Source organism: Monodelphis domestica, chromosome 1 (genome assembly GCF_027887165.1).
Source record: "Monodelphis domestica isolate mMonDom1 chromosome 1, mMonDom1.pri, whole genome shotgun sequence".
Taxonomy (NCBI): Eukaryota; Metazoa; Chordata; class Mammalia; order Didelphimorphia; family Didelphidae; genus Monodelphis; species Monodelphis domestica.
The window spans coordinates 206,910,120-206,935,487 of record NC_077227.1 but is presented as its reverse complement, the minus strand read 5'-3'; the positions used below and the strand labels follow the sequence as shown (position 1 = coordinate 206,935,487).

At 40.2% G+C, this 25,368-nt stretch overlaps 2 protein-coding genes across 5 annotated transcripts in view; one reads left to right on the top strand and one right to left on the bottom strand.

Moving 5' to 3' along the window:
• The window catches only part of TUBGCP4 (tubulin gamma complex associated protein 4), a 35,687-nt gene extending 24,640 nt beyond the window's left edge, over nucleotides 1-11,047 (bottom strand). The window contains exon 1 of the mRNA XM_007472436.3: nucleotides 10,920-11,047. Coding sequence (XP_007472498.1) covers nucleotides 10,920-10,997 — 78 coding nt within the window. The 5' untranslated portion in view covers nucleotides 10,998-11,047. The remainder of the gene's footprint in view (nucleotides 1-10,919) is intronic.
• Nucleotides 10,951-24,179, top strand: ZSCAN29 (zinc finger and SCAN domain containing 29). Of its 4 annotated transcripts, none has more exons than XM_056810363.1 (6): nucleotides 10,951-11,080; nucleotides 12,393-12,827; nucleotides 13,210-13,414; nucleotides 15,603-16,292; nucleotides 18,615-19,115; nucleotides 20,928-24,179. In XM_056810363.1, exons 2-6 carry the CDS (start codon nucleotides 12,513-12,515, stop codon nucleotides 21,794-21,796), a joined length of 2,580 nt encoding a protein of 859 aa, XP_056666341.1. In that variant the 5' UTR covers nucleotides 10,951-11,080; nucleotides 12,393-12,512; the 3' UTR covers nucleotides 21,797-24,179. The 4 variants fall into 4 exon arrangements, with proteins under 4 accessions (XP_056666341.1, XP_016278241.2, XP_056666339.1 ...); XM_016422755.2 differs by lacking the exon at nucleotides 10,951-11,080 and adding an exon at nucleotides 11,272-11,406; XM_056810361.1 differs by lacking the exon at nucleotides 10,951-11,080 and adding an exon at nucleotides 11,338-11,423.
• The last annotated feature ends 1,189 nt before the right edge of the window (nucleotides 24,180-25,368 follow it).

Sequence of the window (25,368 nt, the reverse complement as noted above, 5' to 3'; positions counted from 1 at the left end):
TCACTATAGATGGTATAAAATTGATTTTTTTGGTCCTTGTAATTATTTTAAAAAGAAACTTTATGGTCTAAATCCTTCCTGATTAGAGAAATGTAAATTTAAAAAACTCTGCGGTACCACCTTATACCTAGCAGACTGGACAATATGACAGCAAAGGAAATTGATAAATGTTGGAAGGGGATGTGGCAAAATTGGAACACTAATACACTGCTGGTAGGGTTGGGAATTGGTCCAACCATTCTGGAGGGCAATTAGGAACTATATGTAAAGGGCTTTAAAAGAATGCCTATCCTCTGATCCTGCCGGGTCTGTACCCTGTAAACCTTAAAATTTCACAGACTTATATATGTTAAAAATTTTACTCCACATTGAGGAATCCTCCAATTCCCTACTTGAAATAATTCCCTACCAGATAGTGAGAACTCTACTTGAATGTGAAAACTCCTTGCTATGGGAAGATCTCTACCCCATCCCTACTAGGGACTGCTTTAGGGGAGAAAACTCCTTGCTATGGGAGGACCTCTATTCCACCCCTACTTAAGAATGCTTTAGGGCAGAAAACTCCTTGCTAAAAAATGAAAGTACTTGAAAACCATACTTATAAAGGAAAGGAGTTCTTTGAGCCATGAATTGATACAATGGGATGCTAAGTGCCTATAAAGGTGGGGCAACTTGTAAACTACTTAGACCTAAAAGGTGAAAACTTACTCAGAGGTTTTCTCTTAATGAAATTAGTTGACACAGCAGCATTTTTTTTTCTGACTTACTAAAGAGATTAATCTACTCAGCTGTGAATTCAAAATGGGCTGTCTTTTGGAAAACATCTACAGTGATTGGTAGATGTAGGGACTTAGGGGAGGTGACATGGGAGAAAAACCCCTATATAAGAAAAAGCAGAATCTCTTGAGGAGATATCCTTTTGGAGAATTCCTTTTGGAGGATCTCTAATGAGGACCGCTTGGGAAGAATCTCTTGAGAGAGGCTCTGGAGAAGGGAAGCTCTTGGAGGACAATCTCTAAGGAGGTCTCCCTAGAGCTCCTCTAAGGGGACTCTGTCCCCCTGGAGGCTCTGGATAGAGGCCCTTTGGAACAGGCTCTGGCTGGAAGGCTCTCTGGTGAAGTCAGCTGAGATGGAGCTGGCCTGGTGTCACTAGAATCCTTGCTTAGACAGACCTTGTGGTGAGTGTTAAAAGACTGACTGACTGATCTCTCTCTCTTAAGACTCAGGTCTAGGCCATGTTGGCTTAAGGCCCTTCATACTTATTTCCTTTTTCTCTCTTTCTCTCTTTTCTTTAATTCCACATTTTGTATTAATTAAAAATCTCTATAAAACCCAGTTGACTTGGGTATTTGAATAATTGGGAATATTTCCCTGGCGACCACCTTATATTTGATTTAAAACCAAGACACTGTAGTGAAACATATTTTCTGCGGTCAGATTTACTCACCCTCTCTTATATCTATCACAATTTATATCTTCCACCATTTTAACTCACTACAGTTTATGGGCTTCACTATTTTAAATCTTACAGTTTAAGGCCTTCAACCATTTTAAATCTCACAACCCCAAAGAGATAATAACGAAAAAGACTTGTACAAAAATATTTATAGCTTCACTCTTTGTGATGGCAGAAAAATTGGAAAATAAGGGGATGCTCTTGGGGAATGGCTGAACAAATTGTGGCATCTGATGGTGATGGAATACTATTGTGCTGAAAGAAATAATGAACTGGAGGAATTCCATGTGAACTGGAATGGCCTCCAGGAATTGTTGCAGAGAAAGGAGCAAAACCAGGAGAACTTTGTACATAAAGACTGATACATTATGGGACAATCAAATGTAATGGACTTCTCTACTAGCAGCAATGCAATGACCCAGGACAATCCAGAGGAACTTATGAGAAAGAGTGTTATCCACATCCAGAGAAAGAACTATAGATACAGAAATGCATTAGAAAAATATGTGATCAGTCACAAAGTGCAATAAGGATATGATTGGGGTTTTGATATTAAAAGATCACTCTACTGCAGATATAAGTAACATGGAAATAGGTTTTGAACAATGATATATGTATAACCTAGTGGAACTGCTTGTCAGATTTGGGAGAGGGGAGGAAAGAACTGGAGAGGGGGGATCATAAATCATGTAACCATGGGAAAATGTTCAAAAGAAAAAAAGGAAACTATTTTTTTCATTTAATTTTTCAATTAACAAGCATTTATTTTCTTTCTCTCCTCCTTCATTGAAAAAAGAAAAACAAAACCCTGGTAACAAATATATTAGACCAAACAAATCCCTGCATTGTCTAGGTCTAAAAAAGGTCTCATTAATGGGAGGAGGGTATTAATAAGTGAGGAAATGAGGAGAGATATCTTCTGAGTTAAAGTTTGAAGAGAATGAAGGGTCCTAAGAGACAATATGGCATGGAGCACAACTAAGTCAAAGCCACAGAGAGAGGAGATGGGGTATCCTCTACCAGGAATAAATAGAGGCCAATATGAATGGCATATGTAGTATGTGAAGGAAGTCATGTGAAACTATAATGCAAAGACCAGCTGGAGCCAAACTGGGAAGGGCTTTAAGTTCCCTGCAATACTCCCAAAAAGAAGTCTGAATTTTTTCCCTAATAGCAGTAAGTCACCATTAAAACTCCATGAACCAGGAAATTACAAGGCCCATGATCTTTTTCTCAGTTTCAGTCTTAATATGCTCTAAGAATATTACTTTGGCAGGACATTAATTCATTTGCTGGTGGAATTGTGAATTGATCCAACCATTCTGGAGGGCAATTTGGAACTATTCCCAAAGGGCGATAAAAGACTGTCTGCCCTTTGGTCCAGCCATAGCACTGCTGGGTTTGTACCCCAAAGAGATAATAAGGAAAAAGACTTGTGCAAGAATATTCATAGCTGCTCTCTTTGTGGTGGCAAAATATTGGAAAATGAGGGGATGCCCTTCAATTGGGGAATGGCTGAACAAATTGTGGTATATGTTGGTGATGGAATACTATTGTGCTCAAAGGAATAATAAAGTGGAGGAATTCCATGGGGACTGGAACAACCTCTAGGAATTGATGCAGAGTGAGAGGAGCAGAACCAGGAGAACATTGTACACAGAGACTGATACACTGTGGTACAATTGAATATAATGGACTTCTTCATTAGTGGCAATGCAATGACCCTGAACAACCTGGAGGAATCTATGAGAAAAACCATTATCCACATCCAGAGGAAACACTGTGGGAGTAAAAACACCGAAGGAAAACAACTGCTTGAATACATGGGTTGAAGGGATATGGTTGGGGATGTAGACTCTAACTGAATATTCTAGTGTAAACAACAACATGGAAATAAGTTCTGATCAAGGACACAAGTAATACCCAATGAAATTGCTCGTTGGCTGTGGGAAGGGTGGTTGGAGGGGAGGGAGGTAAACAATGTGATTATTGTAACCAAGGAATAATGTTCTAAATTGACTAAAACTAATTCAAATGGGGAAAAAAAGAATATTACTTTGGCAGCTCTGTAGAGGGTAAACTGAAGAAGGAAGAGACCAGATACAAGGAGAATAAGTAGAAGGTTACTGCAACATTCTAGGCCTACAGTGGTGAATTTGTATCTGATTTTTAAAGGCAATAGGAAATCATTAAAACTTCTTGAGCAGAAGAGTGGCATGGTCAAACCTATTCTTTAAGGATATTACTTTGGCAATTCTAAGTGTAAAAATTAAAATTAATCTACAATAATTTCAAATATTATATTTTATAAGATTTGTTAATAATCACTAAAAGTAACAAAATAAAAAGAAGGTAACAAAATAAACCACATGCCTATGGCTAATCTACCTGTTCAAAAACCGTGTTCCACCACGGTTGCTTAACCCCACCCAATGTATCCCCTGTCTACATCAGGATGTAATGACAGAAAGTTAGTGGGCTCCTGGGAAATGCAGTTCAAAGGCACAAGATTTCCAATTACACATAAAAAGGATGGGTTGGAAAAAGGGACAGACGAAGTATTGAGGGAGTCCAAATAAGAGGCTACTACACTAGTTCAGGGGAGAGGAGATGAGGGCCTGAACGAGTATGTTACTGGGACAAATGTAGAGAGGCAGAAGAGGTGCAATTTGGCAACAGTTTGAATGCTGGAGGATGGAAGGGCTGAAGAAAGAATCAAAGATGACTCAGAAATTAAGATGACTGACAAATGAAGATGTGGTATTGGAGTTGTGAGATGTGGCCTATGTTGTAGAATGGGGAGTTATCTACAAAGAGATAATAGATAAGACCATGGAGGAGAGTTGAACCATGGGAAAGTGTAGAAAGAAAAGAAAAGAGAGTCCAAGATATTCAGAAAGAGGATGTGGTCAACAGTAGAAATCATTACAGTGAAGTCAAGAAAGATGAAGACTGAGAAAAGACCACTGAAATTAACAAAAAAAAAAAATATCACTGGTAACTTTAGAGAAAGTAGCTTCAGCCAGATGGTGAGGATAGAAGCAAGAATGCAGGAGATTGAAATATGAGTGGGAAGTGAAAAAGTGAAGGCAATTAAGTGTAGACTTACTTTCTAAAAAGTTGACAGAAAATAGATGGTATGTTTGTGGGACATCAGGGAAGGAGCTGGTAGATAGGGACAGATTGAAATTTGGGGAGAGTGAGGGGATATCTGAAAGAGCAAGCTCTGAGAAGAGATGGGAAAGGAGGGGGTCAGAGTTATAGGTAGAACAGGGGTTCTTAATTTTTATTGTCATATACCCTTTGGCAATCATGTCTGTTGAAGTCTAAAGCACTCACCTCAGAATAAAGTTTATACATTTGCAAAATAAAAAACAAAGAAAGGACTGCAAAAGAAACTAATACACTGAAGGAGAATTATCAAAATATTAAAAAACTAAGTTCACGGACTCTCTGAAGAGTGAATCAAACTTTGTCTATCAATCAGCAACTTTTAACTTAGTCAAAAACTTAAGCACCAGAGTAAGCTCACACCTCCAAAGGCTAATGCCACCTGCATTGGGAAGTGCTAGGAAAATTGAAAATTTGCAGTTGGTTCCTGTAAAGTGGAGGAAGGGACAGATGGTGATGTGGAAAAATGACTATAAAAAGTCATGAACTTCCTGTCTGGGGACCTCCTTTGGATTTCTTCTTTGGAGGATGACTTTGGAGACTCTGCGTTAGTGAGTTGGGTAAGTAGCTGGCCTACCTTTCCTGGCTTCTGGAGAGATTGGTTCCGGAGAGGCCTTCCTTTCCTGGAAGAGGCTTCATTGGTGGAACCCTTGCTAAAGACACCATCAGGTCCTCTGGCTGAGGGTTACTGAGCCAGACACCAGAGCAACACTTAGAATGGTAGGCTAAACATTTCTCTACCCTCTTCTTACATTTTTCCACTTATACTTTTTCCACCTTGTAAATAAAGCTACTAAAAGTTATATATATAAAATACAAAGTTTATATAAGTTTAAGCTATAATATTTTTAAATTGGTGACCACGATATTATTTCATATTAGCATAAAAACTTTCATATTAGCATAAAAACCTAAATTTTATATTCTTACAACTCCCAAGTTAAGAATCTCTCAAGAAGAAGATTTGGCAGGGGACAGCTGGGTAGCTCAGTGGATTGAGAGCCAAGCCTAGAGACGGGAGGTCCTAGGTTCAAATCTGACCTCAGATACTTCCCAGCTATGTGACCCTGGGCAAGTCACTTGACCCCCATTTCCTAGCCCTTACCATTCTTCTGCCTTGGAGCCAATACACAGTATTGACTCCAAGACGGGAGTATTGACTCTAAGACGGAAGGTAAGGGTTTAAAAAAAAAAAAAGAGGAGGATTTGGCATGGGTGAGAAGAGTTTTCCTTTTCTTCCATGGCTAATGCAAAAGAGAGGATGACAGTGATATAATTTTAGTATATAATAGAAGAAAAGAGGAAACTCATGATGCATGGCCCCACTTTTTTAGTGAAGTATGAGTTGAGATGTTGTGTTGAAAGGGCCCAGGGAAAGGGTGGTAGAGAAGTACAAGAGAAGATCAACCAGAGAATAGAACTGGAATGAAGAAGGGAGGGCCCAGCTAAGATTAGATAATATATATTTGTGGAGGACCTTGCTGTGACTTCCAGCAGCATTCATTGGCATGTAAGTAGGAATGGACAATCAAACAGCAAGTATTTACTGAGTTATCACTATAGGTTTGGCAGGGGATGAAGTATATCCCCTTGTCATCTCTGATGTTTGACCAAGTGCCCCACACCACTGCTTCAGCCACCTTCATCAACAAATTTTTCTTATCTGCCCATTCTACCAGACACTCCCCTAACTCACCAATGAGTGTGAGGCCTGTTGTTTACCCTCAGTCTAGTGTTGCCTACCTGTCCAGACAGTTTTACCAGAGTGTGGACACACTGCATGCTATAGCTTCTTGAGCTACAGGTGAGAGTTGGGTGAAAGGTAGACCCCAAAGGTGGATGAACAGCCCTGAAAAGGACTTGACAAGCTTTCATACCAAAGGTGCTAGTCTTCCCAGAACACACCATAAATGGTAGATGTGTATAACAATCAATTTGGCATTAAGCTGTGAGGGCCTTCAATGCCAAATGGAGGAGTTTGATCCCAGAGGAAAATGAAAGCTATGAACCGTGAGCAGGGGAATGAAATGATCAGGTTTGTTCTTCAGAGTTCTGGGAAGAATGGATTAAAGAGAAATCTTTTGCAACAGCCCAAGTGAAAGGCAATAAGGACCTAAAGTGAAGTGGTCTGGATGTGAACAGAAAGAGATGGATGTGAGAGATGTAGAGGTAAAACCAACTGATTAAAATAGGAGCAGAGACAGAAGGAAGAGTAAAGGCTGGGTCTAAAGTTTTGAACCTGGGTTACTGGAAAGATGATTGTACTTTTGATTGAAATTGGAAAATTAGTAGTAGGAGGGGCATATTTGAGGGGAAGCTGAGTTCTTTTTTGTACCTGTTGGATTTGAAATGCCTATGAGACTTCTAGTTTATTAAAATAGCCAACGAATGTGTTGGAAGAGCTGGATGTGATACTATTTGCTTGAAAATGTAAGGATAGAGTGTAGATATACTGCTATTACACAGCATTTGGTGTTTTTGAATTTGGTTATCTTACTAAAAGCTTTGAATCCTATGTAAGTGTAGTCTTGAACAGGTGTCAGAAACAGGAGCCCCCAAATTTGTCATAACTATGGTGCCACTTTTGGGGTACTTTTTACAGTTTTGTTGTAAAATAGAGACTAGTTGAGGTAAAGTTTCCCTAATATGAGGAACAAATTAACAGTATAATATTTAAAAGAGAGAGACTTGATGTTTTGACCCAGTTGAATTTTTATATTCACATATATATATATATATATGTATATATATATATATATATGTATGCTGTGATGTTTCTTTAAAGAGACCCCAAATGACATCTCATTTTCTCATAACTCTTAAGTAGAATATCTGGGTTTAGGACAGATAAGATTTGAAAGTAGCTTTTTTGCATTATAATAATGTGACTTACAAAAGAATTTCTTTAGTGATCTATAGTGTATTTAAAAGGTGATTCTGTTTCAGGAGCTTAGTTGCTGTAAGTCAGATACACTTGTATTCATTATAAAAAACTGAATAATGCCGATGTGGAGGGATGCTACCATGTTCTATATAAGTTAAATTATATTTGTTCTGCAAAACTTAAATAATAATGTCTCTTTTTATAATGGATGTCTACTGTAATTGTTTTTCTCTATTCTCTTTACCTTGTTAATAGTTTTAATAAATGTTTGCATATGATGCCACCTAGTGTGAAGACATACAACTATCTTGTCATTTTTATGTTTCCTGCAGTGCCTTGCACATTGTAGTTACTCAAATATTTGTTAATTAGATGAAAGATAAATGCTATGAATCAGTGAGTCTTGTGCTTTGATAGTGTCCTCTCAGAGTTTTCAATGTAGAAACCTTTTTATATGCCTGGTTCTCTGGTAGCTTTTAAAAAAAATAATGTAAGGAAATTACAATAAAATATATAATTATCCTTAAAACCTTAAAAAATAATAAAAAAAGCTAATGAAAATGTATAATGTTTCTATGAAGGGCAAGAGGAAGACTAAGGCAGGATGTATAGCTCTGATGTCATCAGCACGGAGATGATAATTAAACTCATGGAAATAGAAGAGGTTATCAAGAAAGAGCAGAAAAAGGATTACTTACATTTAGAGATCAAGATATATATGACTGATGAGAAAGCAAAGGTGTCTTGAGTAGTCAGACAGGTATAAAGAAGTCAGGTAGGAAGAAATCACAGTATTTTTAAAAACTGAGAGACAATAGTGTCCAGGATCAGGATGATAAAATGTCAAGTGGTGCAGAGAGGTCCCAAAGGATGACTAATTAAAAAGCCATTGGATTTGCTAATAAAGAGATCATCGATAATTTTAAAAGAATGTTGTTTCAGTTGAATAATGAGGTCAGATGATAGGTTGCAAAGAATGAGTAAAAAAAGGGAGGGTGTAGGGATTAAAAATTAATGGTTTGACTAAAATATATGAATATTATAAATGATAATGGTGGTCAGCGATTCAAAGTATTATTGCTCAAAGTTGAAATGACCTTTAATAGCTTTTATTTACAAAAGAAGTGGAAAGAGTGAAAGCAGAGAAATACAAAGGGGTAGAGGAGACATTAGCCTATCTAACTAAATATTACTTCAGTGCTCAGCCAGGACTTCTTGACCTTCAATCGGAATTAAACTCTCTCCAGAAGACAGGAAGGTAAAGCCAGCTATCCACTCACCCAAGTTCCCTCCAAGAGGCAGGTCAAGACAATGACTCGAGCTGAAAGTGACTCCTGAGGCCAACTGACTTTCTTCTTTAAGCCAACTTTCTTCCTGAAGCTGACTTTCTTCTTGAAGCCAAGCTTCCAGCCCCAGAAATTCAGGACATTTTATAGTGGTTTCTTGTCCCTTCCCCTCTTCACAGGGGCCAATCACAGCTTCCAAATTGCCTAGCACTGTCCAGGAGGGCAGTGTCTTTGGAATCCACTTCTCACCTTCTGGAGGTATGAATTCTCATCAAAAGGGTTCACAGTTTCCTGACTGATTGAGTTTCTGAGGGTATGAATTCTCTAAGTAGTTTTCAAGCTCCTAGTTTCAAGCAACTAGTTCAAGTTTGTGTTGATTCAATCAAAAGGTTAAACAAAGGAGAGTTAATCCTGTCTTTACAACCTAGTGAGGTACTAAGTGGGAGTACTTAAATTATTGTTAACCAAAGTGTTAAACTCCAACTAGGCAAAGAGAATAAAGGATTCCCTTTCTAGTAGTGTAAACTCAGAATAGACAAGGAGAACCAAGAATTTCCTTTCACATGGGGTAATGTAGGCTGTGTACAGCTTTTTCTAGAAATTTGTGAAAGGGAGGAGACAGAGTAGGATGACAGTCTGAAGGGACAGCTGGGTCAAGTAATTTTTTTTTTCAAGATAGGAGATATATGAGTAAGTTTATGTAAAGGAGGGAAGAAGACATGTATGCAAGAGAAGATATTGGAAGTAATCCTGAACTGGGGTTTGAAAAGGGATGAGTAGTGAGAATATAAGAGGGTGGACAATTCAAGGGTAGAGGAGAATGTAAAGTGAAAAGGTTAACTCCAGAGTCAAAATTTTGAAGAGAGGTGAAGCAGCAGTGAGGGCTATGGTATGAAGAACTGTAGACTGGGTGACAGTGAGCTTGGGTTTAGGTGAGGCATTTGGAAAAAAAGGTAGGATGGGTTGGCTGGAAAAAATTCAGAGTTTCTGAGTCAGGTATTGTGGAATTATAATCCCTGTATATGTTAATGAAGTTAAGGATATGCCCATAAGTGGTTTCAATGAAGTAGAGATGCAGGTCATGGAATTTCATGCTTTTCTAGACCTGTTTCCCTATCCATAAGTGTTGGACTAGATGTTCTTTAAGGTCCTTTTCCATCTCTAAATCCTGTGAATGCCTTTTAATTTATACCCAAGGAAGATAAACATGCCTCTGCTTTATTTCTGACTTCTTATAGACTGGAAATGATTTTTGTCTTCATTAGCTTAAATGTCTATGCTTCTTCCAAGTCTGTCATTGTTTCTTCCTCCATCCTTCCCTTGATTATGTAGAAGGAATGCTGGATTCGTTATCAGATCTGGGCTCAAATCATAGGACAACCATTACTACTTAGTCTCAGTTCCCCCAACTGTAAAATGAAGGCCAGCTCTAAATTTATAATCCTACTGCTATTCCAATGGCATCATGGTCACTTGAAATTCCCTAGCGAAGAACCACCAACTGATACTTCATTTTCCTTGAGGATTATTAAGGGCAAAGGGAGAATCACAACCCAGGAGGACTGGAGACAGAGGTTTAGAATAGCTCCTGAAGCCTCCCACACATGGTCAGATGTAAAACCCTGCTACAAAGATCAAACCTGGGGCAAGATGTCTTCAGCTGAATTCTGAATCATATATATAACCTAACCTAAGTACACAGTTTTGTGCAGTTCCCCATTCACTTTGACCTTCCCCTTTCTCCCGCCTCGCCTCGCCCCACCCCTCCATCCCAGACCCCTCCTTCTCTCCCATCTGCTGCTTCGGTCTTCCCTCTCCAACCAGTCTATCCCAGGGCTCTCCCAACTTCTTTTTGCATTCGAGGCCCTTTCCTCGACCCCTCCCGCCTTTTCTACGCCCCGCCTCTTCCTCATTCTCGGCTCCCAGGACCCCGCCTTCCATCCCTCCCCAGCAGGCCCTACAGTCCAACTGCCCCACTACTTGCAGGGTCCCGCCCCGCTCCGCTGAACTCCTTACCCTGCAGGTCCCGCCCCGGCCCCAAACGCTTGCACTTTAACTCCGCCCCTAGCTCTCATTCTGTCAGTTGGTGTTCAGTTAGAGATCCTTTTGGGATGAACCGTACCTGGAGGCCGCTCCGCTTGTTCCAGGTGAAGATGGCACCCGGATACCCACTCAAAGCCAAGAGCAATTCATGGATCATCTCCGCGGCGGGCGGAAGAGAGCACAGACGGGCTCCGCCGGCTCGCGCCCCACGGTCCTTCTGGGAGGAGCACCGCTCTCGCCGTGCGTAAGGCCCGCTGGGAAGTGTAGTTCTTGTCAAATTAACTAGAGGGGAAAAGACAATTCCTTCGAGAGGAAGAGAAAATGCACAGGCCAGCGAGATAGTTTCCTTTTCCACGCCAGTGAAATGCTGGAAGTGTTCACGTAGCTTGGTCTCATCGACCCTATTCTCTTCTAGTCTACTGAGCTCTCTGGGAGACGTAGTCCAGGCAGCGGCCTTGACGCACGCGCCCTAAAGTCCTCGGTGTCTCCCTCGCGAACTTCCGGTTTGGGAGCTGGACCGGGAGGCCGGACAGCGGGGGCCCAGGCCGGAGCGGGAGCGGGAGCGGGTGAGGCCCGCCGGGAGGTGGGGACGGGACTGGGCTGGAGGGGAGCGGGAGGAGGAGGCGAGGGGTGGGTAGTGGACTGATTCAGGAGGTGGGCTGAGAGAGGGGTTCCTGGAGCGCCTCTCAACCCACAGTGAGTGACCGTCTGGAAGGCACGGGACAGCGACGCCGAGAGTGACCCGGCCAGAGGGAGCTGAGACAAAGGGGCTAAGCTCTGGGTGTCCACTCATCTGCCGAATTCCGATCTCTCTCACTCCCCGCGGCTACTGGACACCCCCGGGCTCTTCCCCAGGATCTTATTTCCCCCCCCTCCCAAAGCGCTTCATCCCTCTGAAGTCCCGCGATCAGCTGTCACCCGTAGCTCAGGGTGACCCCGAAGGACCACCCAGCCTTGGCGAGGTACTGGAGCTGGAACCGAGGCTGATCCTCCCCGCGACGTACTCCCCACTGAGCCGGGACACCCAGATTACCTAAACTAGAGGAAAACAAAGACCAAATTTTCATTTATTGATTGTTGCCTGGGGAGGTGGTGAAAGTGGAGCTGAAGGGGGTGGAGCAGGCGCAGAGGGCTCTGGGAAAGGTTCGGGGTTGGAAAGTGGGGCTGACAGTGGAGGACCTGCTGCTTTGGGTTTGGACAGAAGCTTTCTGCTGTCCCCAGTGGAATGATCCCTTCTCCTCCTCTCCCTCTGGCTGCTTGGCATTCAGATTCACTATGTAGAATTGGAGATGCAAGTCAACGGGACTTGGGAGGAGGAGTAGCGGGAGACACTACACGGTTTACTCTGTTTCAGATTACCCTAGAAGCCAGATCGGAAATGCAGCTTTTAGGCATCTTTGCTCAATGATTTATAATCCTGGTTTCTTGTCCTCAGGAGAGTGCTCCCTACTACAGCTAGCTTCTTCACAGCACATAGATAGGCAGGCTAGCCCTATGAAAGCTTTGGATGAATGAGTGCATCCTTTTGACGTCATTCCTCTCTCTGCCCTAGGGAGAAACTTCTCACAGGTACCCAGGTGCAGTGATTTCCCAAAGGATTGAAGGCATAAAAGATAGAAGCCCTGGCTCCCAGACCCCGCAGCTTGTGTCAAGCTGCCTTCTACAGTGAAAGATGGCCAAATCCACTCTGAAAGGGGATGGGGGTAACTCTGAGACTTTTCGGCAGCGTTTCAGAAAGTTCCATTATCAGGAGGTGGCTGGGCCCCGTGAAGCTTTCAGTCAACTCTGGGAATTATGCTGTAGATGGTTAAGGCCAGAGGTTCGCACCAAGGAACAAATACTAGAGATACTGGTACTGGAGCAATTCCTGACTGTCCTACCTGGGGAGATTCAGACCTGGGTACAGGATCATTGTCCAGAGAGTGGAGAAGAAGCTGTGACCTTGGCAGAAGAATTGGAGAAAGAGCCTAAAAGACCAGAGTGCCGGGTGAGAAGGGAGGGAGGGTGCTAAAAAACATAAAAGACAAACCAGGGTGAGGAACCAAATTAAAATAGAAATGGGTATAAAACAGAGTGGTCTCCTTTGTTTCTCTGTGATGCCTATGTTTCTAGAAGTGTAGACAAGCTATTTCCTTACAGAACCTAGGGTGGCCAGAATAAAAGGAGAGAGTTGTTTTTGTACTCCAGTACTGTTTAGGATTTCAGTCTCTCCTTTCTAAAGCTCTTTGCTGCCTGAGGAATAGAATATGTGTGGTTTCTTCCCTTATTCTCTATGCCCTCTATAGGATGATCTTTTACTTCAAATATTCATCTTTGGAAATTGACCTTATTCTAATTTTTCACTAAGAATTAATGGATGCTCTTTCCAGGTCACTGTCCCTGTGAAAGGCCAGGAAGTTAGACCTGAGAAGATGGCACCCCTAAGATCACCTCTGGAGTTACTAAGTGTTCGGCAAGAAGCTGTGGAGTCCCAGCCCAAGGTTGTGGCCAAGAAAGAAGGGGCTGGTTGCCCAGAACCAGGACCACAAGAACAACTTAACCTAAAGGAAAAGCTCAGACTTCATCAAAGGACTGGTAAGAAATACAGGTTCATTGAGGGTAAAGAGAAGATACCTTAGGTTGGAGAGTTGACAGTAAATGGTTGAGGGGACTTTGGAGAGATTTAGGGAAGTTTTAAAATTAAGTAGGTGTTAGATCATCTGAGTGATCTTATATTACCATAGGTGTTTTCAAAGTTTTTTTTTCCCCTTTCAGAATTTTGCAACTTCTTTTGCTTCATATTGTAAAAATGGCAACAGATCACCATAACCTATATAATAATCATTTTATGAATTTCAGACATGTCCCTGTTAGGTATTTTCCCTCTAAGTGAACTTCTTCCTAAGTTTCCATTTCCCCAAATCTTTATTTTTGCTACTTTCCTCTGGAACCTTTTCAAGTTTTCTGCATCTTAATTTGTTCATGAAGCCCCAAACTGAACATATTCTATTTGAGGATCTGACAAGTATAGGTTTAGCAGGTCCTTCAGTTCTTATATGTTGTATTAATTCTTCTATATACATCTCATTGTGGTGCTTGTTTAATAATTTATATTCCCTTGTAAACTTTCATGATGCTTAAATTTTTTGTTGTTATTGCCATTTTACCTAGTTGGTCATTCCTTGCCTTTGAATTTGTATAACTTGTTTTTCCTCCTTGTACCCTATTGAACCATGTCCTGTTTGCTTTTAGTTACCTCTCCAGCTTATTTTTATTTTAGTATCTCATTCTTTCTTGCAGGTTGCTAGCAGTTGTTTGCTAGACACAATCAAGTTGGTGTCATTTATGAGCTTAACAGTGATGTTCCTCAGTCATTTAAGACATATATAAAGATATGTAATAGCATTTTGGCCTACTCATAGCACCACACAATTAAAGATGAATATGCTGCTATGTACTTTTTGCATTGAGCAAGGCACTATGAAATACAAAGGATATAAACAATTACTTGCCCTCAAGGATCTTATGTTCTGGTTGAAAACAAAAATAGGACATAGGAAACAATTGCAAACTATACAAAACAGAAATAGACAGCGCTAAATTATATGGTTAAGAGAAGGGCGATAGGCCAGAAAAGAGAGGAAAGGCTTTCATTGAGGAAATGGAATTTTAAGGATAGTTAATAATAGGATGAAAGTAAAAGGAAAGACATTTTAGATAAAATGAATAAGAGAAGAAACAGAAGCAGGGAAGATCATGCTGTGTATTTGGGAAAGATGTTTTGATTGGAGACTGAATATTGAATAAGGGAATTGGTGGATGGTTCCAGAAGATAGAAGACTTTAAGAATCAAGCAAAAGAGGGCAACTAGGTAGTATAGGCCTAGAGTCAGGAGGACCTGGGTTCAAATGTGATCTCATAGCTTCCTAGCTGTGTGACCCTGGGCAAGTCACTTAATTCCAATCACCTAGCCCTTACAGCTATTCTGTCTTAGACTTGATGCTATGACAGAAGGTGAGTTTTTTTTTTTAAAGATTCAAACAAAGGAGTTGGTATTTCCTACAGTAGGAGCCAATGATAAAGAGAGAATGACATGGAAGCAATGCTTAAAGATTAGTCTGGCAGCAATATATAGAATGGATTGGAATAGGGAAGAGCCTGAAGGGACTCTGGCCAAGTGACAGTTGCTATAATACAGATGTGAGATGGCTTATATACAGATGGCTTAATCTAAAGTGGTGGCAGAGAAAATAGAAAAGGTCAGACACCAGAGACATTTCAAAATATATAAAACTTGGTGATTGACCAGGTGTAGAAATGAAAGAGAAATCATGGGTAAGTTGAAGAATTCCAGTTGATGTAGATTCTCTTTGACCCAGTGACAATTACCATGAATGTAGTTTTTTAACCAGATATAAAAACTACACAAGGTTAGAAGTAACCATCTTTTATCAGTGCTGAAAGGTAATCAGGGCATAGAGGAACTTCTCTAGATGGTCATGGGTAATAAGTTTGAGAGTTAAGTACACACGGGGATAGATTCTAGAAGTCTCTCTTCATCCTTGCCAAGATGTCATTCTACCCGCTCCCCCCCAAAACAAAATCTTGTTATTCCTTGAAGTTTTGGATCCTTAGGTCTAACATTGGACCCTTTCAGGATGTCTATGAATATTTTCTTTATAACCTTTCTGATACTTAGTGGATAAAGAGGGTGGTGTTCAACATGGGGTTTTCTAAGATCAGTAAAAACCACCTTGTCCTTTGTTTGCTTCTCTATGAGCAGGATTTCCTTTCCCCAAATCTGGCATGGTTTCTGGGACAGAGAGAAGAGAACCATGGGTCCCAGATCTGGGTTCCAAGGAGAGGGAACTCTCAAGAAGCAGTCACACAGGTGACAAACGAATGCACTCTGATCTTTTGCCATCAAGGAGGGAAAGAAAAAACTGGGGAGACCAGGAGCAGTGGGGCTTTGAGGATGAAAAGGTAGCTGGTGTGCACTGGGGGTATGAAGAAACCAGAACTCTACTTGCAATTCTAAGTCAGACTGAGTTTTATGAAGCCCTTCGGAACTGTCACCGTAATAGCCAAGTGTATGGAGCAGTTGCTGAGAGACTGAGGGAATATGGCTTCCTACGAACACTTGAACAATGTCGGACCAAGTTTAAAGGCCTCCAGAAAAGTTACCGTAAAGTCAAGGGTGGCCATCCGCCTGAGACCTGCCCCTTCTTTGAAGAGATGGAAGCCTTGATGAGTGCCCAGGTCATTGCTTTGCCCAGCAATGGCATGGAGGAGGAGGCAGCAGCTCACCCTGGCCTGGTAGCCAGTGATGCCGAAACAGAAGACCAGGAACATGGGGCCTGGCAGCAAGAGGAGGCAGCAGAAGAAGCCACAGTGGAAGATTCTGATGGTGATGAAACAGGCCCCCAGGAGTCTGGGAGCCCCAGTGCGCCAGTCCTTTTCCGAAGCCCAAGTGGTAAGGTTCTTTCTCACTGGGATCCTGGCATTGAAATTGTGGCAAATTATATAGGAAATAAGATCATGCAAAGAAATGTGAATTCAGTTCCTTGTTTTCTCCTGACTGTGACTCAGTTATTGACCTACTTTGTGTCTGTTTCACTTTCTGTGATAGGAGAATCAAGGTAAAAATAACGAGCTTTTTTAAGGGTCCTGGGGTGAGAGAACAGTGGTTCAGAGTAATGTAGTATGTGAATATCCTTACAACTCTACATTACTAGGATTATGACTGCCAGACTGACCTTTCTTCTTCTGTTTCATTTTCTTTTAGGGTGGGATGGGGGTGGGGAGGTGATGCAAACCTGTGATTTCATTGGTAACTCCCAATAAGGAAATTCCACTAATATCCATCAGATAGTTTGCTGCTTCATTTCTCTGGAGCAACGAGACTTGTTTGGGTCCTACAGCCAATATGTCTCAGAGACAGGCAGAGCTTTCTTCCAATGCTAGGCCTCAATCCAGTATGTTATGCTGCTTCTATGTTTGCTTCTTCTATATTTAATTTTTTTCCCCACTGATATTTGCTTTTCCTTCTCCTCACCCCCTTTTGTTATATTTTGTTGTACCTGTTTGTAACAGAATGGTGTAATGGAAAGAGCTGTGGATCCTAATGAATTAGGATATAGGAAATCAAGATTCAACCCCAGCTCTGTCACAACTAGGTAGGCAACCATAGGCAAGTCACTTAACCTTTCTTTCCCTGGTTTATTCAATGATCATAATATCTTGCATTTATATAGTACTTTAAAATTTGCAAAATGTTTTTACAAATATATCATCTATCTTCCCAGCCCTGAGAGGTGGGGGCTATTATTATAACTAGGCTGAGGTCATTATAACTGAGGTTAAGTGACATGCCCAGTGTCACACATAGCTAGTAGATGTCTGAGACTGAAATTGAACTTGGATCTTCTCAACTCTAGATTCATTGTTTTATCCACTATGGAACCTAGCTGTTACATGAGTTGGAATCAATGATTTCTAAGGCTCTTTCGATCTCTAAATTTCCATGGCTATGATATTTTGCATTAAACCTTCTCATTCTTACAACTTTCTTTTTTGGTCCCCCCCCCCCCCCATCATTCCCTCTTTGCCCTTTCTCCCCTATTTTATTTATCTTATTTTTTCTTCTTACCATTTCCCCCAACATTTTCTATTCTCTTCTCTTCTGTTTTTACCAGCAATGGGAGAGGGGCCCCTGTAGTAGCTAAAAATTCAGATTATTCCATATATGAAGGTCTGAATTACCAATGGGAAGATCTTTCTCTCCTTAGTCAAGACTTCTTTTCATTTGCCATCAGCTTTTTAATTCTACTCTCTCACCCCAGTCCTAATACTTTTTAAAAGATACTAATGAAAACTTGAGAAGTTTGGTAAGGAGGAAACAGAGTGATTAGGCTTCCCTAATTTTGTTCTTAATCTAGAAAGAGTCCCTACCTTTATACCTACTCCCACAAAGCCCTAAAAGAATATATGATGTCAATATCCTAATGTCTTCCTGTCTGCCCAGGTACTGAGAAGTTGGATCTATGGTCTAAGAAATCTCCAGCAAAAAGAAATCTTATTTGTCAGATCTATTTTCCTTGCTACGTTCCTTTGAATAAAGTATTCCTAAGGGAGAGGACAATGTTGTATCTGGTAGGGATCATGCTAAGTCCCCATCAGGGTAGGCATATACTGAAAGGTTTAGTTAGAGTCCCAAAATAGTAAAGTTATTTGAAGGGCTCCAGTACTAGAATTTAAGGGCAAAATGGTTGCCCTGGACCTTGAAACATTGGCAGAAGCAGTACTTTAGTGGTCTGAGCCCTCCTTTGGAAATATGAAAACCTTGAAATTATGATGAGGGTTAGAGCAACACATAGTTGCCTTTCATTGCTAACAGGGATTGAATTTGAATCTGCCCCTAATCAGTTGGTTATTTTCCCCTTAGAATCAGGTTCCTAAAATTGTCAGAAAAATCTAGAGTAATACATAGGCTATGAATGTGCCATGTACAGAAGAGTTGGTCAAGGGGTCAAATAGGAACGCCCTCTCTTGTGTGTATAGATAAACTAAAAGAACAATTTCTGTGGAATTACCATAGAATTCAGATCTAGCAGGGGAATAAGACAACCTGATTTATCAGATTTTATAGCACGTGGAAAATTTTAATAATTTTATTTTTAAGTGACCCATTTAAAGTACAATTGAGAAGATTTCTGAGGAAGCAAGTGATAGAATTGGGAAACTGAGGTGGCAAAATAAGTGTCTTAGAACGCTGAACTTTCTTTTTGGGTGGCAGGTGTACACTGGGGCTATGAAGAGACCAAGACTTATCTTGCAATCCTTAGTGAAACTCAGTTTTACGAAGCTCTACGGAACTGTCATCGTAACAGTCAATTGTATGGGGCAGTGGCTGAACGATTATGGGAATATGGTTTCCTCAGGACACCAGAACAGTGTCGGACTAAATTTAAAAGCCTCCAAACCAGCTATCGGAAAGTTAAGAGTGGTCATGCCCCAGAGACTTGCCCCTTCTTTGAGGAGATGGATGCCTTGGTGAGTACCCGGGCTGCTGCCCCACCTAGTGATGGTCTGGAGGAGGAGGCAGGACCTCATTCTGGCTTGGTGGCCAGTGATGGTGAAACAGAAGAGCAAGACCAGGAGGGCTGGCAGCAGGGAGAGGCAGCTGAGGAAGTCATGGCCACAGCAGAAGACTCAGAGGGTGAAGAAGTGGGTGCTGAGGAGGCACCTCGAAGTTCTGGGAGCCCTGGTGCTCCAGTGCTGTTTCAAAGCCCAAGGGGTAAGATATACTTTATTTTGGGGGCCTGGATGTATAAAAAGGAAAGCAATTATAATGTAGAGGGGGAAAACAGCAAGCTAGTTTTTAAGAGTCTTGGGTTCCATTCCCAGCTCTTTTGCCTAGGTTTGTGAACACTTTTACTCTTACCTCAGGTTCTAATCTTTTAAAATAATCAAAACCATCCCAAAGCCCTCCCTAACTCACAGAGCTTCAGGGCAATGGTAAATATTATTCCCCTCTGATTTCTGTTTACTTCAAAGACAGCATCAACTTGAACAATTCAAGCCACAAAGGCTGGGATACAGTAGCTGAATTCTTAAATCTGCTACCATCTCTGTGTGGACTGGCAGGCAGCAAGACAATGAAAAGAATCAATAATATCTTATCCTGGACACAACAACTTTGTTCACATAAGGTCTGTGTCCTAGCATGAAGATAATTTTGAAAATTCATTATTACCTAAGCAAGTGTACTGTTTTCTTCCATTAGTTTGGAAGTCTTGACTCAATTTCTCACAGGCTTAGACTCATTTACCTATTGAAAGCTGATTGCCCTTCCCTGCCTTATACCCACTTCCCCTTCTGGAAGAGAAATTAAGGAAGATTTCTTCTGAGAGATTAAAAAAACCAAAACTATATACTGACTAGGTTATACTTAACTAGTATTTAGCATTAACCATTTAATCTGATTAGATCCATCAGATCTATTTTCCTTGCTAGGTTCCTTTGAATAAAGTATTCCTAAGGGAGGGGACAAGGTTGTATCTGTTGGGGATCATGCTAAGTTCCCATCAGGGTAGGAATATACTGAAAGGTTTAAAGTCTCAAAATGGTAAAGTTATTTGAAGAAACCTTTATTAATTAGGCTTCCCAGACTGAAGCATTCTAGCTGAAAAGCTTCAAAAGACATTAGGATGTTCTGCAAAAGATGCCTGAATTGCTTTGTGCATGTCTGTTAAAAGTGCTAAGAACTGAGTTGAGTTTCCATAGTGTGAACTGAAAGCATTCTGTCAACTAAAACACTTTCTCCCACTTTGATGTGTTTTAAAAAGCTGATTAGCAGAACACCTGAGTGATTTTTAAATACTTATGATTTTTCCTCTGGAGCCTTTGTAGAAATGGGATTGTTTTATAATTTAAGTGTTTCTTTAAAAAATTTACTCTCAGGATACCTTTTATTAAAGTATAAGCTCCAAGACGGGCATAGATCATGGTGCCTTTTTATGTATCTCCAGTTCCTTGTATATAGTAGGTACTTAATCATGTTGTTAAGTATTCTACTATTTCCTAAAAGGGTTCCTACCATGACATTAGTTACACCTGAAGGGAAATGAAGCTATGTACCTCTTTCTGGACACAAGAACAAGCTATGTACCTGAGTATTTCCTTTGTGATCTATTCTGTCTGTGGCAGAGAGGTTTGTGGATTCATGATCATCAAATATTGAATTACTCTAGAAGGTCTTGTATTAAAGTTATAATCAGAGAGGTTCTTTGTTTCTGGCAACAACCAGTATTTCCCCTGAAGTTACTGCTGTTCTCAAACAAAGTGAGTCTACTATAGTAAAAACTGTTAGACTCGCATCTCTAGAATGCAAAAAAAAAAAAGCTAGTACAATGAGAAGATATTTCTCTAAAAGAGAAATAAAAATTTAGATCCCTATGCAAGTTAATATTCATTTGGGAGATCTAGTTCCTAAATCAATTTTGTCAATGATTTAATTTTTAACTTTTGCTTCTCCCTGGTTTTCTTATATTCTGACTTGAAGAACTGAGGGAATAGATAACTTCTGGAATTCTATTCATTCTTTCAGGTTTTGAGGCTGGATTTGAGAACAAGCAGAACACAAAACGGGATATTTCTGAGGAAGTAGAACTGCATCGAACATTACTTGCAAGATCTGAAAGGAAAATTCCTCATCGTTTTAATCAGGGAAAAGACAGCGACAGTGATTGCAAGTCAGGAAGGCAATGGGCAAAGTCCCCAGTGGAGAGAAGAGGAAAACTGACACCCCCAGAAAAGGGATTAGGGAAAATACTAAGTCATCAAAAACCTTTCTTAGGAGATAGACCCTATAAATACCTTAGGTATGGAAAAAGCTTTGGTCCAAATTCACACCTTCTCATGCATCAGATACCCCACCAGATAGAGAATCCATATAAGTGTGGAGATTGTGGGAAAAGTTTCAGTCGAAGTGCACGCCTCATTAGACACAGAAGGATACACACTGGAGAGAAACCATATAAATGTCTTGACTGTGGAAAAAGTTTCCGTGACAGTTCAAACTTTATCACTCATCGAAGGATTCACACAGGAGAGAAACCCTACCAGTGTGGTGAGTGTGGAAAACGATTCAATCAGAGTTCAAGTCTTATCATACATCAGAGAACCCATACTGGAGAAAAGCCCTATCAATGTGAAGAGTGTGGAAAAAGCTTCAATAATAGTTCTCACTTTAGTGCACACAGACGAATCCACACAGGAGAGAGACCCCATGTGTGTCCTGATTGTGGGAAAAGCTTCAGTAAAAGCTCTGACTTAAGGGCACATCACAGAACCCACACAGGAGAGAAGCCCTATGGATGTCATGAATGTGGGAAATGTTTCAGCAAAAGTTCAGCCCTTAATAAACACCGAGAAATCCACACAAGAGAAAAGTTATCACAGTCAGAACCTAAGTAAAAACCTGAGAATCTGCAAAGAGCTTTTATAAATGTATTATTTGGGAAAACATGTTCTAGTAGAGATCCTATCTAATAGAGTTGCCCACCTGGCTTAGGAAATGCCCTTTAGGTTTACCCCTCTGTGGTGCTCCTTACTGTAATTTTCTGAGTCTGAAGCCACAATGCCAAGGCAATAAGATCTAAGGAACAAAGGTCAGAAGATCTAGACCCCATCATAGCCCTGCTTCTGACTTGACAAAGTTCCTTGCCCCTTCTCAGTGCCTATGTCATTCCTTCAATACAGTGGAGAAGATCCTGTGAATTAAACTTGGCTCTCATCCTGTCATTTTGCTGTATTTCTGACTGGAAACATTTCAGCAGCATCACAGGGAAAAGATGTTATGGATTTATCTCATGATTCTAAGTTTCCACCCATATGACACAATGAAAATACTGAAAGGAATGATTCTTCTTGTTCACATAAAACTGTACTCAGAATGATGGAACTGGATTTACTCTCCCCTTTCCTTTACCCTTAATGAAGAATTTATTTAGTGTTCCTCTTAGTCATGTCCTACAAATTGTCTTGTTAAGAATCTAGGTGTTGTTTTGGGGGAAGATGTTACAAAACTTGTGTAAATTTGAAGTGTCAATTATGGATAACTATTGCTCAGTTTGCTTTAACCCCTAGATGGTTCTGAGTAGAAAGAAAATTCCTGTATTTCTAGTACCTAGTTTCTTACTTCCCTTCTATCCCACTTCTGTATTTCAATGGTCCCTTCTAGCCCCAAAGAGCAAGCCAGCTGGGCAGAGGGTAGGAAGGAGCATTAATAGGGATTTCCCCTGGTATTCAGTTCACCTAGTACAGTGTTATGCACCCTGTGGACGTTCAATACTTCTTGACTAATGAGCAGAAGACATTTAGTATGTTGCTATTTACTGGGAACAGAATCCACTAGTGCCACTAGCCCTCAAATCTGATAGAAAATAAAGTATCTTTGCCAGATTGGTGGAGTTGCCAATCTGTATTCAGAATAAAAAAATGTACGTGGAATATGATGCACTTAAGAATAAGTCTGTTTACTGCTTCTTATCAAATAGTATTAAATTAATTGCCCAAGTGTGCATAATACTGTGGTGGGCCCTATATAAAACATGGTAAACAGAGCTGGACCTTATCCTTTGGGAGCCTACAGTCTAAAAGTAGGTGACTTTGACACAGATATCAGGTAATAATCAAATACACATACACAGCATATAGCAGATACTAAATAGTTTAAGACATAAAACTAGAAGGTTACGTATTTACAAGTTTGGTGCATTGTAATGAAGTATCAGGAAAGGTGCTGATTCCATTTAATGAGTTACCAGATAGTCTTGAAGGGAATAAGAGGGAAAAAATTCCTACAGTAGAAGCAGTTCATGAGAAGGTAGAAGCTTGTGAGTGGAAAAAGTCTCTAAAAACTGGAAAGCAGAGTGTTTGGTGTGGGTAGAGCAAAGAAAAATAGCTGGACTGTAGGGACATAAAGGGGTGATTCAGCTGTCAGGGGTACTTAAAACCAGAATATAGGGAACTTGACACCACTGAAGGGTTTTAAAACTCTGTTTAGAAGAAATGACCTTAACTGAAACTTGAAGATATGCCAGAGTATGCCAGAGGCAGAGAAACCAGAGGTGCAATAATCTATCGGAGTATCACTGAAGATTGATGGCTTCCAGTATATAATAAGAATGAGCCTATTTGTGACTACATGGGAAACCAAGAAATCAGGAATTAAGAGTTGATTCTAAGGTACCTTAGTGAGTGAGAAAGGATGCCTAACCAATACAGTTGAGAAGAAAGATAGATATAGGGGACTGAGGATGGTGGAGAATTTATGTGGAAAGATGAGCAGCTATGTTTTCCTCACACTTAGCAGTGAGCTAAAAATTCAATGAATTGTCCCATAGTTGGAGTCAGAAAAGTGGCTAGGTTGTGAGGTGTTGGTAGATGAAGATAATATATAAGATTTTGAAGGTTCTGATGGGGAAAGAATACTGAGATTCTAGAACACACTTTTATTAGGAATCATAGACTGTCACCTCTCTTCCATAGATATTAAATAAGCAGTAAAAGGTGTAAGAAAACCAGCCTAAAACTGCCTTAAAGCCAAGCTCTGAGATGGTATAGAGTGTGTGATCAATAATTCTAAAAATCTGTTTACTGTCTTTAGCATATTCATGTAAGGTCTTGTGGAAATATCATGGGAATGGGGTACAAAAAGACATGAATTCTAGTCTCTAATGTCTTATGTGTGTAAGTCAAACTGCCTCATTTTCTCTATCTGTAAAACAGAAAAATGTTTACACCTTATGCTGCCTCTCAGGGATGCCTGTGAATAAATGAGATGATGTCTATAAAATGCTTGGAATTCTTCAAAAAGAAGGTGCTAGAGGAAAAAGGTACTTTGATTATAATAATGTTAGGATGAGAACATTGTAATGTCTTATTTTTGAGGCTTCCTTGGAGTTATTAGTTTACTCCCATCTTTATGTCCTTGAAAGAAATGCAGCAACAGGTTTTTAAGTGAAATTACTGTAAACTAAGAAAAATCATCATTATGAGCCTGCTAGGTTTGGTATCTACCTTTGTATTTGTGATCCGGAGATCTAGGATAACTATAGGAGCCAGACATTATCTCAAAAGACTAAGGAGTAGTAATGTTATCTGTTATTGACAAAAGCAAGCAAAAGGTACAGGTAGAGGAAAAAATGGGGATAAATCTTGGGCTACTTCTTGGTGCCCTCTCTCAACTGAGTTAATTCTATCACCTGTTATTAAAAAAGTAATTAAGAAACACCAACACTTGAACATAAACACTAAAAAAAGAGAAATGTTTGGTGAGGAGAAAACCAGGACAGGACCTTTTTCCCTTTTAAAATAATATTCAAAAAGTTCTGGAGGAAATAGTTTGCAGTAACAACTAAGGTCAGAATGGACTAGCATCATCATTCACTTTGGCAAAAGATTGTTGATAGCTCTCCATCTCAGGTTGATTTTCTCTGTTCTCTCAGTTCTGTCTGTCTCTTTCGCTTCTGACTCTTGGCTTTTGACATTCTGCTAGCAATCTCTTTTTTCCTCTCATTTTGAGTTATCTCTTCTTACCAAATACCATCAAAATTATTTTAACAAATCAAAGTACAAAAAACCTCAACTAAGCAAAAAGCAAAAAAAGAATTTTAAAAAGTTGCATTTAATATTAACTTTTCTATGTGTGTATCTGACTGTTAACTATTTCTCATACTGCAGGGATTGTCATTGTTTAAATTTTGTAGACCACTCACTAGTACTGTGCCATTTGAATTTAGGCATATAAGTTTTTAAAAATTATCAGTGATGTAGGGAAGAGAGGTTTTGGGACTAACAAGGTTGTGAATACTGTAATTTCCCAAATCCCTCACCCCCACTTAATTTTTCCATTTTAAAATACATGCCAAACTCATCCATAGTTAACCGGCAGATATCCAAGGGTTTTCCTATATCTCCATTTTAATAGTTTTAGAACTCTGTTTCAAAGTTTTTTGGTTTTGCTTTTTGTAATTTTGGACCTG